The 13,620-nt window shown below is 38.0% G+C and overlaps 1 protein-coding gene across 1 annotated transcript in view; it reads right to left on the reverse strand.

The window, feature by feature from the left end:
• Positions 1 to 6,371: 6,371 nt before the first annotated feature.
• Positions 6,372 to 13,620, reverse strand: part of ddr2l (discoidin domain receptor family, member 2, like) — a 29,880-nt gene continuing 22,631 nt past the window's right edge. Inside the window, exons 14-19 of the mRNA XM_080048198.1 lie at positions 11,836 to 12,080; positions 10,755 to 10,879; positions 9,975 to 10,172; positions 9,261 to 9,495; positions 8,655 to 8,804; positions 6,372 to 8,168 (exon numbers count right to left, since the gene is read on the reverse strand). Coding sequence (XP_079904324.1) covers positions 8,034 to 8,168; positions 8,655 to 8,804; positions 9,261 to 9,495; positions 9,975 to 10,172; positions 10,755 to 10,879; positions 11,836 to 12,080 — 1,088 coding nt within the window. The 3' untranslated portion in view covers positions 6,372 to 8,033. The remainder of the gene's footprint in view (positions 8,169 to 8,654; positions 8,805 to 9,260; positions 9,496 to 9,974; positions 10,173 to 10,754; positions 10,880 to 11,835; positions 12,081 to 13,620) is intronic.

Consider the following 13,620-nt stretch of genomic DNA (forward strand, 5'->3'; position numbering starts at 1 on the left):
CCAAAGGGGGCGCTAGAATTAACACAAACTGAAAGTTCCTTGGAGCACCTTAGATGTACAGGATAAATAACTTTAGCACAGTTTGTTCCCACAGTTATGTAATGAAGTTGTTGACAGTTGGAGCATCTGCTAACTATCAGCCTACCTCTGTAATCTCTGCTGCTCATACGACATTGTTTGCATCGAGCTCGGGGGAAAGTAGTGTAGATTTATTTACATAAAAACAATGACTGTTGCCAAGGAGATCGTTTGACACGGCCACGCCCACACAGTCCTGTCAAACGCTCTAGACAGTAAAAGTCAGTAGACAGTAAAACGTATATTTTTTATTTTTAACCACCGATTACAAGTGTACCCCAGTGGAGTGTTTTTTTTAAAGATAATTTTTTGGCATTTTCAAGCTTTATTAGACAGTACAGAGTTGAAATGGGGAGACAGACTGAGAGAGAGGGGGGATGACCTGCAGTAAAGGTCCACAGGTCAGATTTGAACCTGCGACCACTGCAACGGAGGCCGGAGCCAAATGTGATACGCGCTCTATCCACTACGCCACCGGAGCGCAGAGTTTTAATTTTTTTTATTCAAGATTTATTTTCAATCAGATTTTCTTTTTAAAGCTTATAGAGACATGGATATTGATTGGTTTGTTTGCGTTGCGCGTTGGCGTGTTGTAAGTTTGGTGGGAAGCCGTCATCAGTTTGAATGAATGAATGCAGAAAACATTAACAAATTCTTTTAGCATGATATTATGTCACTCACACATGGAACTCACAGAATTTAGTTGTTATCAAACAGAAAAGTCTGAACGTAGTAAAGTACCTACAGCTCTGGAAAAAAATAAGAGACCACTCCAAATGTTCAGTGTCTCTCTTTTTACTTTTTATAGGCGTATGTTTGAGTAGAATGAACATTTTGGTTTTATTCTATAAACTACTGACTACATTTTTATCAAATTCTCCCCAAAAAATATTGTCCTTAAGAGAATTTCCCATTAAGTAATGTAAGAGATGAAGATTGAAGAATAATCCAGACTGCTCTCTTAATTTTTTCCGGAGCTGTATACTTTTGAATCCTTTAAGTTACAGTAAATTCAGCTATAGGGATCACTTGGGGTTACACCTGGTTTCTATGTAGCATCGTAAATGCTAAGGCTCTGTTCTGTGGTACAGTAGCAGCCGATACACGTGGTCCTAGTTGAGTTGATTCCTTTTACGTTGAAGGAAAATGTGATCGAGCTGAACAAGGGGCTGCTGCTTGGGTTTATGACTTCTGTGTAAAGATCAAAGACAGGCAGCCCCACTTTATCGCAGCGCTAGGCACTTCCCTTTCAGCGCTACCAGGCAGCAACCACACACACACACACACACACACACACACACACACTAAGGTAGACATACACACACACACACACACACACACACACAGACTCAGGTAGACACACAAGCACGCACGCACGCACACACTCAGGTAGAGACATATACACACATACACGCAGACGCTCTCTCACACACACACACACACACACGCCAAGATAGACATACAAACACACACACACACACACACACACACACACACACACCAGACACCACACACACATACGCAGGTACACACACACACACACACACACACACACACACACACACCTGCTGTTCCCAATGAGAAGCAGGTGAAAACGGTTTGATAATTAGGGCTGGCCGCCTGCAGGGGCCTCAAGCACACAGGACACATAAAGGGCCATGGAAACACCAGACACAATCACATTGGGTGTGTGTGTGTGTGTGTGTGTGTGTGTGTGTGTGTGTGTGTGTGTGTACATGTGTGTGTGTGTGTGTACATGTGTGTGTGTGTGTGTGTGTGTGTACATGTGTGTGTGTGTGTACATGTGTGTGTGTGTGTGTGTGTGTACGTGTGTGTGCGTGTGTGTGTGTGTGTGTGTGTGTGTGTGTGTGTGTGCGTGTACGTGTAAAGGACAATGGAAGAAAATATAGATGTATAATACATGCTATACAGTAAATGGTAACACTTAACAATAAGGGCACATCAATTAACTGTTGCTTACTTCATGCTTACTTCATGCTTAATACGCATCAACAAAGCAATAACTAACCCTTAATAACTGCTTAGTTAATGTTTAATAAGCATGAATTAAGCATTAACCATTTTTGATTTTGCCAAAAGTGTTTTGACAACAAGCGTTCTCCAGAATCACTGACTCCACTATTAAAGGTTTTTAACAACTAGGCACTGATAATCGTACTCATTGTAGTCTTGATTTTATCCTATTTTTTTCTGAAACTATTTCTAAACTCTGTGAACTCATATTCCGAGTTCTGGACCTGATACATTACATTTTATATTTGTGTTGTTCTCATGTAGAATTTTGTTTTCCTTTAAAGTACTTTCATAAGAAACAGGGGAAAAATTTTATAAAAAGAAAGAAAGAAAAAAAGCTACCAAATAATCTTTAACTTCAGCTCTCCCCAGATCCTGTGAATGCATTTGTGGACGTGACAGAATTCACATGAAAAAGAGCTAAAAATAACCGACAACTTGACCAAACCTTCTCACACACAATCAGATGGACAAAAAGCACCATCAATTAGAGCCAGGTTGGGTTTGGCTGGCCTCACCCTACCATCACACACACTTACACAAGCTATTGTCACCTCGCCTTGTGTTGTGTAAACCTTTACATAATATTTTTTTAAATGTTATTGTTATTGTATAAGAGCAAAAAATAGGCTAGAATCTTACGGTTATTGTTCACATTAACAGCATCCTACACATTTTTGCAGTCAATTTTTTTGCAGTCAATATGTCTGAAATAAATTTAATCAAATCAAATCAAAAAAAAAAAAAAAAAAATTAAAAGAAGACAGAAAGAAAATAATAATTGAAGAACATAAAAGTTAATTAATAATAATAATAATTCATACATTTAAACTGCAGAAGAATTTGGCAACAATAAACTAAAATAATTCTGGAAAATATCCAAAATTCTTTCACCCTTTTTTAGTTTTTTTGTGTTAATACTGTTGATATTTTCATTTTGTAATTTTGTTAACACTTTTGTGTTTACATGTGGCAAAAAGGTTTTTTCTTAGATATATTTTTTTAAATTAACCTAGAATAAACAAACTTTTCAGAAGGTAAAATAAAAAGTTGGTGTATGAAGAAACGTTTTATCCCAAAAAATTATCATAATAAAATGAAAAATAAAACCTGGACCATTGTCTTACTTCCTATGACTTGTTTTTGGGTCCTGCTCCGATGTTGAGCCACCCTTATGAAAGCTGTGGTTACTGAAAACATCTGCTTCTGGTTTCTCTGTCTGTCAAATTTAAGCTTTTCTTCCGCTGAGGACAATTACAGTGATGGTGGTTCCAACAAAGGTGAGGAGTTCTGGGCCCGGTTTCCCGAAGCCTTCTTAAAGCCTCAGTATAGGCTATAGTAGTATGTTCGACCATGGTTAAATAAATGTTTAGGCCTGGAAAGATTTCTAGCAATGTTTTATTTGCAAAGACTGCAATATATTTTATAACATAGTGTTGTTATGCACCTGCGCATGATATGGAAAATCGAACTCTGAGCAATCGATTTCAGCATTTTCTTTCTGGACAGCGCCGTGTACGAACGGGGTGTTTCTTAAAAAGACTCCTAAGAGACCGTTTGGGAACCAGGACTACAGAGGTAAACAACTTTGGTAAGTCATAACGTAGGAGTGTTCGTAGCGCGCCAAGAGAGGACGTTATCGGGAAACCGGGCCCTGTCCTGTTGAAGTTTTGTAACACCTTACCGTCTCTTAAAGGTGGAGTCAGTGATTCTGGAGAACGCTTGTTGTCCAAATCACTTTTGGTCAAAATCAGTGAATATCTCCTCATGAAAAATTTAATTTTGATATATTCTAGATTCATTAAAGTGAGATGATAATAAACATAATTTTAAAAAGGTAGAAATTTCTGTAATTCTTATAATTTTTTCGATTGGTTTTATGTAATATTTTCATAATTTGAGAGATTAGATTTTCTATTCCTGACGTACGCCGTAAGCATCAAAATGTATAATTATTTATTTTATTATTTTTTTTTGCTTTGTGTTCGCTGCTTTTTTTTTTTTTTTTTATTATTATTCTTCCGGACAGTTACACATAATACATCATTTTCTCATTGCATATTCATACATATTACTTTGTGTTATCGTCCGAAGGGAAGCAGGAGAAGCCAAAGGCTTATCGGGTCCCGCCCCCACTGCCATAAGATTCAGATACACAGATACACAGCTACTACAGTAAGAAATTTTTTTTTTCTTTTTTTTTAAGAAGATTCATTCTAATACACAGATAATTTTAGGTCTCTATTTTCCTCTCTGCCTGTGACAATGCAGATATGGCCTTGTCCATTTCTTCTCTAGTAGTCTAAACACATCTGCAACAGTATTCAAAACAGTCAGTGTGTCTGCTGACCTCGACTACAGTCCCATAACATGCAGTGTATTTACAAATTCTTCAGTCAGAGAAACTCTTCCAATTTTGAATCGGTTGTTCTGAACACACAGCTGATAATTAACATTTATCTTTCATTTGAATTTCAATCGTCACACATTCCATTAGGTTATCAATAGCAGAGCACATTTTATTTACGATTTCAAACCTTATATTTTGACACAAACCAGTTTAAATCCCTTTAGTTCAAAGTCCATGCTTTTTGCCTTCTTTAATCCTCGTCCCTCCGGAATTGATCCAAATCCTCCTCCGTTTTGATTTGCACAATTTTGGCTTCTTCGGGTGTAGCTCCATTCATTTTGATGAAGATTCTTCCATCTCTCGTCCAAGTTTGTTGGACCTGTCCACATTTTTTTAACCCTCTCGCTTGCTTGCCAACATATTGGTGTCTTCTGCTGCCAACTAGTGGTTAAAACAAATATATATAAATACATTCATGTATTAATTGTATCCCTGTTTATGAGCTGTAAAGTTTAATAGCCAGTGTAATGTGTAAGGAAAACATTCCTACGCACCATGGACCCTGTTGTTACTGGAACACACACACACACACACACACACACACACACACACACACACACACACACACACACACACACCATTGTGCATCCTGGAAAAAATGTAATTCAAGTAAATCCACCTTAAAAGAAAAATTCACAATGATTATTTTAAATTTAAATTGAGAACTCAAACTGATGACTTAAAGGGTCACTATGCAGTTTTAGAGGAGGGGGATTTGTTTACATTCACAGAGCCTGCAGTTAGTTTACTAAACATTTTTTCTCAGTATTGAATAATTCTATCATCATAAATTAAAACTAATTTATTCAGAGGAACCTGGAACCAAATATAAGACTAGAATATGTTTGTAAACCAAACGGTGGGCCCTGCTGCTGTAAGCAACAACAACAACAGTGAAACAGTAACTTTTCAGGAAGCTTTCTAACTTCAAACAGTGTTCCTGGGATCACATTTTCCTGTGAGGAAAGTTTGTTTATTCAATTATGAGAATATACCTTAGAAAATGTTTCACTTCTCTGACACACACAGAGATACATAATGCACCTTTAACTGGTTTGAATCCCCTAACAACATTCAATCTTGACATTATTTGGTCCAACAAATATATTAGTAGTGGTATAGTTTGGGTCGTTCAAGCTGTTAATGGTGTGTATTTATTATTTCAGTTTTAGGGTGGAAGTTTTTATCCAAGATTTTTCTGTCCCTCTGGCTCCCTCTGTTGACATCCATCGTTTGAGTAAATGGAAAAGTTGTGGAAAAGAGTGTCTAGGGCTGTGTTGTAAAAGCCCTATTAACATCCTCCCTCCTACATACTCAACATTTATATACCACATACTGTCTACTTAACGATCGATTGTGTATGCGAGGTTCGTCGGACCGTTTACACTGAAGTATACAGAAGCTATAATGAATTTAAAAAAAACCTTCTGTCGTTTGAAAAGACGCAATGCATTGTGGTGCGGTTGAGTAGGAAAAGTAGGTAACCTATCGATCCAAACACAAAATGTTCCCGGAAGTTAGTACTCATCCGGGCATTTCTTGACTACACAAACTCGCATACACAACCACAACATACTCAAATCGACGTCAAACTTAGTATGAGTAGGACGTTAGTAGGGCTTTCGAACTCAGTCTAAATTATATTATAAACATTTACCCGAAATTAAGCTCGACATGTTTGGTATCTCTGGATTTTTAGGGACCTTTTAGGAGACCTTGATGATGCACCCTCAAATTTCTCATACGTGCTTGCTCATTAAAATCTATTTAAAAAAAGAAATTAACCCAAACTAATTGAATAGAGATAGAGATATAGATATCCAAAAGACCATTGACAATGATGTGTTTTACAACTTTAATTGTATTTTTTTTTATTACTTACACTCTTTCTTTCTCTTTGGCATCAATAAAAGGCACAAGACATATTTTATTTTATTAGCTGGTTTCAAAGTGCCTCCAATCTAACACAGGTTTCAACACTGGGCACCTCAGCTCGAACACATTAACCGTATATTCCCCCAAATAATCGCCCAATAAAAAGTGAAATACTGTTCAAATTTAAAAGGTGCTCCGAGGAACTTTAAGATCGTGTTGATTCTAGCGCCCCCCTTTGGACAAAAGCGGTAGTGTTTTTACCACGCCGACTGTTGTTCCTGGGTGAGCGTATACCCATGACAAAGGCATTAAGAAAAACTATTTAAAAATAGCAATTGTTTCGCACTGATGGTCTCGTTTGCTGTTACAATTTATGATCATCAGAGGAAAAATTAAGACGGTTTCAGAAATATTTAAAAGTTCCTCGTAGCACCTTTAAAATAACAAATAAAATAGAATAAAAATCTACAATATTAACTACACTACAATTTGATTGACCCTAGCCCTAGCTCCAGTGTGGGTTAATATATGATTGAACATGAATAACTGAGAGACACAGACAGTGCTTTACAATAAAAATAATAATGCAAATTTTTAAAAACCACAGGAAAGGACAGGAGAGAAAAAGTACCAAGAAGACCAAAAAGTCCCTCCAGTTTTTGGCATTTTTTTAAAAATTCGAAAATGAAATAATTTTTTTTTAAAGAAAATTGAAAAATGTTAAAAACAAAGTTTTGGCAAACATTTTGGAAAAAAAAATTGTATTTTTTTTAAAAATAAACTTTAAATAAAAATAAAATAAAATTGGAAATAATGTTGGAAAATAAATGTCTCCCCAAAAATAAAAAATAAAAAAAATTATAGAAATTTTTAAAAACAAAGTGGCACCATAAAAAAAGATAGGTTGAAAATGTCCGGCAAGACGTATTTTTGGTCAAAGATTGATGGATAGAACTGTGAAATCAGCAAACCATAGAAATCTTTAAAAAACCTCCCTAAAAAAATCTGTCTTCACTAGCTATAGAAATTATTCGGATCTCGGAAAAAGTTTGACGGAAACCAAACTTTCTGACCACAGTTTCTCACTCTTTCCGATTGCGACTCCTTCTTGAAACACCATTTTACCAGTCTGTTGTTTTAACAGGCATACGTAGATTAAACTGTGAAATCAGCAACCCATGGAAATCTTAAAAAAGCTTAGAAATGTTTTGTTCTCTAGTGAATGAAAGGATTTTTTGATTTCGGAAAAAGTTTGACGAAAAGTTTTTGAAAACCAAACTTTATGACGACAGTTTTTCATTCTTTCCGATTGCAACTCCTTCTTGAAACGGCATTTTATCTGTCTGTTGTTTTAACAGGCGTACGTAGATTAAACCGTGAAATCAGCAACCCATAGAGATCTTTAAAAAAAGCTTAGAAAATGTTTGTTCACTAGCGAAAGAAAGGATTTTTTGATCTTGAAAAAAAAGTCTGACGAAAAATGTTGAATGCTTTTTAAAAATCAAAGTCTTTTTCTTTTTTCTTGTAACGCCATTTTATCAGTCTGTTGTTGTTTAAAGGCGTCCGTAGAAAGACAAAGCCCTGTGCAGAGTAGAGAGCCTAAGTGGTGCATTATCCCTTTAGCCCAGGTCAGGGCTCACTGGTTGACGTGGGGCTTTAAGGCTTGGTACAGGCCCTCAAAGGACGGTCGGTCTGGGATGTCCCGACTCCAACATCTCATCATCAGCTCGAAGAGGGAAGGAGGACAGAGAGGAGGACCGTACAGGAAGATCTGGTGGAGAGATATACAAGAGATAAGAAAGTTAAGTGATATTTTTATAATAATAATGGCGTCATTTTATATTGTGCCTTTCAAGAAACCCAAGGACGCTTTACAAAAGTACAGGGGATGAAAAGTAAGTAGTAACATAAGCAAGGACCGAAATTATAAAAAAATTAAAAATAAAAATAAAATTTATTTAAAAACTATACTTGCTAAATAGGTGGCGACAAAGGTAACTGTGGCCTTATTGAGCCTTATCAAACGAAATAAAAGACAATGACAGTTGATTTCTGTCTCTGTCAATTGTAAATTTGTCTAGTAGGCTACTTCATAAAAAAAAAAGTTTAGAACAACATCTGAAAAGATGGATGGACAGATAGAGAGATAGATAGATAAACAGACAGACAGACAGACAGACAGACAGACAGACAGACAGACAGACAGACAGACAGACAGACAGACACACAGACAGACAGGTGTGTTAGATCCCCTCACCTGTCGTCCCTGGTTCCTGAAGAACTCTCCAGTGTTCTCTATGACCTGTTCGTCAGACAGCAGGCTGTACGGCTGCTCCTTACACAGGGTGAAGATCTCCCACAGCGTCACGCCAAACGCCCACACGTCACTCGCTGTCGTGAACTTACCCTGTAGGGGGGGGGGGCAGAGGAATACAATAACAATCAGAATCTCCTTATTGTCAATGAAATTTAAGAATAAGGGCTCTTCTTTAAACAAAAACAAATTAAGAATAGGTTAAAAAATGTAGAGGCGAATTTAAAAAAATGTTTTATCCTTTATAATGACAATGAGCACAAAAGATATTTGCTAGGGGGTAATATCAAAACTTTGTGAGTACAAAAAAAGTTGCACCCATTAATAAAGTGTTTTGCACACACCTGTGATAAACCTGTTCTTTGGAGGTAAAAACCTGGGGTTTGAAAAAGCATATTTTCTTTGAAAAAAAAACAGATTCTCAACTTTCCGACTGGGAATCCATGATGAAAGACTTAAAAATGAGCCCAAAGTGAGTCAAATCTGACAAGACCTAAAAACGCCCGACAAAAGTCAAGTGTAGACAGATTAAAAGCAGGTGTATCTCACCAGCAGGATGCTCTCCCAGGCCATCCAGCGTATAGGCAGCACTGCTCTGCCCTGGATGCGGTAGTAGTCGCTGGTGTAGAGGTTCCTGCTCATGCCAAAGTCTGCGATCTTGATGGTGAGACGTCGGTCCAGCAGACAGTTCCTCGTGGCCAGGTCTCGGTGCACGAAGTTCAGAGACGCTAAATACTTCATCCCCGAAGAAATCTGGACCGACATGTGGAGCAGGTCGGATAGACTGGAGAGAGAGAGGGAGGGAGGGGAGTGGTGGGGGGGGGGGGTAGATAGAGTCATGCCAGAAAGAATTTTCATCAAACCAATTCACAAAACGAAAAAAAATCAGTCTGTCTGTCTATGTGTGTGTGTGCATGAGTCTCTCGTGTGTGTGCCACTAACCTGAATGAGGGGATGTTGTTTGCGAGTGTGAGCGTGTGTGTGTCAGTGAGTGAGTGAGTGTGTGTCTGTGTGTGCGTGCCTGTCTGTCTGTCTGTGTACTAACCTGACTGAGGGGACATTGTTAGCGTGTGTCTGTCTGTCTGTCTGTCTGTCTGTCTGTCTGTGTGTGTCTCTGTGTGTACTAACCTGACGGAGGGGATATTGTTAGCGTGTGTGAGCGTGCGTGCCTGTCTGTCTGTCTGTCTGTCTGTCTGTCTGTCTGTCTGTCTGTGTGTGTGTGTGTGTGTGTGTGCGTGCCTGTCTGTCTGTCTGTGTACTAACCTGACTGAGGGGATGTTGTTGGCGTGTGTGAGCGTGCTCTCGATCTCTCTCTGACACAGGAACATGTTGAGGTCTCCGTTCTCCATGTACTCTGTCACCATACACAGAGGGTCGCTCGACACACACACACACAGCAGGCGGATTATGTTCGGGTCGTTCAGACGAGACATGATCTTAATCTCCTTCAAGAAGTCGTTCCTGGAAAATATAAAAGAGAAATTGTATTATGAGAGTATTTCAGCTTTTCTTTTTTTTTTATTAAATATATATAAATACACTTTATTGTACGACCAAAAATAGGTTATCATCTTACTGATAGTGTTCACATTTACAGCATCTTACACATTTATTATAGATGTAGATTTCATGTTTTGTTAAGGTTAGACACTGCAGGGGAATAGGGTAAAAAAATGTATGTAAAGATATCATCATGAACTTTGCCAGTTGATTTTTTTTTTGTATTACAAAGTTAGTTTTTGGATACCGCCTTTTTCATTTTATAAATCAAAAAATAATATGTACAGGGCTTAATGTACAGACGAGGTTTAGTCAAATAAACACCTACATGTACATGTTGGATCTTTTTATTTACATGAACGAAGACATGTTATGGAAGCAAAATAGACTAATCTAAAGCAATTGAGAAGTGCTTGAAAATAACAATGTTTTTGCCAGCAGTGTCTGACCTTAAAACACAATAAGTTAATGTGTAGAACAGTGTGTCCGTATGAGTCTTTTATAAAGTGCTCATCATGGTAACAGTGTGGAATGAACAGATACCTGGCTTGGCTGGTAGCGTCGGCTCTCAGCTGTTTAACAGCCACGAGGACAGAGCGCTCTCTGTCGGGGAGAGGAGACCCTTCACCCAGGAACTCTGGCAGACCCTCGGCCTCACACAGGTGCACCTGCAGGGATACACATACAGACGTTAAAAGTTATTGATGTTTTGATTTTGTAATTTTGTTAAAGGTGAAGTAAGCGATTTATTCATGTTAATATAAGTGTTAAATCGCTCTTTATTCATACAGTAATTACTTATATAGTGTGCACGTTTCATAACGCCGATCTCTCAGTCACCCGCTCTGCATGTAATCGGCAAATAAACTTTTCGGAGATCCCACTACTGATAACCAATCAGAAGAGAGAACGCTACAAACCGGCACCCGTTTCACTGCCGGTGCATGTGCAGAGCGACAGATGGGTGAATGTGTATGTGCCTACAATGGCGGAGCAGGTAAAAATCCTTCCCAATGTCTGTTTTGATGGTTTTTATCATGTTTTATCACACTTATGGATCTGAGATGATGCTAGATAACTTGCTGACGTAGGGACGAGCGAGGGGACTGCTAACTGCAGTAACTGACAGGAAGTTAGCTAAAAGAACCATTCCGCTTACAGCACCTTTAAATCCCCTCCATTCGCCAGATAAGAAAGGTTGAATTGGTTTTAGTGTCAAATGTACTGAATAAAAAAATAAATAAAAAAAATTATCTTCATCTGTTGTTGTTAGTGTTTTGAAAATCAACTTTTCACAGTTCACATTTTTCCTCCAAGCTTGGACTAAAACCAATTCAACCTTTAAAGAGTCAATATTTCCCGACAATGTGTAATTATAAAACAGTTTCCCACACCACGAGATATTAATAACAATATGAAATAGATTTTTTGTTGTTAAAAAACACAAAAAAAGTAATAAAAACATTTCCTCTGAATAGTAGTTGTTGTCTGTGAGTAACGTCTGACGTGTGTGTGTGTGTGTGTGTGTGTGTGTGTGTGTGTGTGTGTTTGTTCACATGTGTTTGTGTGTGTTTCTTCACGTGTGTGTGTGTGTGTTTCTCTGTGTTCCTGTGTGTGTCCTCACCTCTCCAAACTGGCCCTCCCCCAGCTTCTCTCTGAACAGTAGTTGTTGCCGTGGGAACTCAGCGGCGGAGATGTCTTTGCGTGTCAGAGAGTCGACGGTGAGCGCGGGCACAGCGTACATGTTGCTCCCGGTTACGCCCTGCAGACGCACGATGTCCGTCTCCGCGTAGTGAGGCGCGTTGCTGTGGAAACACTGGTGGGGGGTGCACTGGGTCACATCGGGCTCAGCGTAGCCACCGCCGCACGCTGGAAAAATTAAAAAAATTCAACATATTATTAATATTTAGAATTTTAATTGTTTAAAGGTGCACTATGCAGTTTCAGAAAAGAGGGATTTGTCACGCTGGAAAAAAATTCAAGTGCAAGTCTTTTATTGCAGTGTGTAATATCGGCATATTTAGTGCATTTAGCGGTGAAAGTGTAGATGTCAACGCTTCCTTGCACGCTTGAAAATATTATTAATATTTTGAATTTTAATTGTTTAAAAGTGCTCTATGTAGTTTCAGAGGAGGGGGTTTTGTTTACATTCACAGAGCCTGCAGTTAGTTTACTAAACATATTTTCTCTACATGTAATTCTTAGTATTGAATAATTCTATCATCTTAAATCAAACCAATATATTATGAGGAACCTGGAACCAAACGTAAGACTAGAATATGTTTGTAAACCAAACTGTGGGCCCTGCTGCTGTAAACAACAACAGTGAAACAGTAACTTTTCAACTTCAAACAGTGTTCCACAACTTTCTTGTTATTATCAACAAGCAGTTAAAGCTACAGTGTGTAATATCGGAATGTTTAGTGCATTAAATGGTGAACGCTCCCTTGCTAACCCCTCCCTTTGGGGGAATTTACAGAAGCTATGGTGGCCTTCATGGACAAGAAGCTAGTTACTAAAGATGGCATCATCCACCACTGCCTCAAGTCTTTCCACAATATCAAGTGATGAGGTGAAGATGTATTTAGTTATTTATTCTATAGTACTTCTTCTTCTTCTTGGTCTTCCAACAGGTGCATTTCCCCAGGACGCCAACTATATATAAAAACGTGTAAGGCCTTTAAGTTTGTCCGTTCTGTGCTACTGTAGAAACATGGCGGTGCAACAAATGAAAGAAACAGCAGCTTTTATTTCAAGTGATTATTCACTAATTAAAACATACTTTTGAATATTTATTATATTCCATTCGTATCAAGTCTGTTCTAAAAAAAATATTCTACACACTACATTTATTTTAATCAATGATTTGCTTATTGGCTCTTACACTATTGTTATTATTATTTTTTGAATTCACACCTTGTAGCTCTTACCGCCCAGCCAGCCTGAAGTCATGTGACAGGAAGTGAGCAGAATGATGTCATAGAGAGGGTTACCGAGGAGGAGCAGAGCTGAGGAAGAAAGGGAGGAAAAAGAGAGAGAAAGAGAGAGTGTGTGTGTGTGTGTGTGAGAGAGAGAGAGAGAGAGAGAGAGAGAGAGAGAGAGAAACTCAGCATGCAAAGAGTCTAGGGGTGTAACGATACACAAAAGTAACGGTTCGATACGTTCCTCGGTTTTAAAATCACTGTTTTGATTGGTTTCGATTCTCAATTAAGAGGAAAAATGCAAAAAAATAAACTGCTTGTTTGTAATAAGGAACATGAGTTTAAACAGTTGACTATTTGTTAGCTGTCAGCGACTCAGCAAGTGTTTCAAATTGAATGAAACATACACATAAAATGTATTAAAATATATTTTTTTAAATATACAAAAATACTGCTTCAAGTTATCATTTAAATAAATGATTAGGTTA

This window comes from Ammodytes marinus (genome assembly GCF_949987685.1).
Source record: "Ammodytes marinus genome assembly, chromosome: 2".
NCBI classification, from domain to species: domain Eukaryota; kingdom Metazoa; phylum Chordata; class Actinopteri; order Uranoscopiformes; family Ammodytidae; genus Ammodytes; species Ammodytes marinus.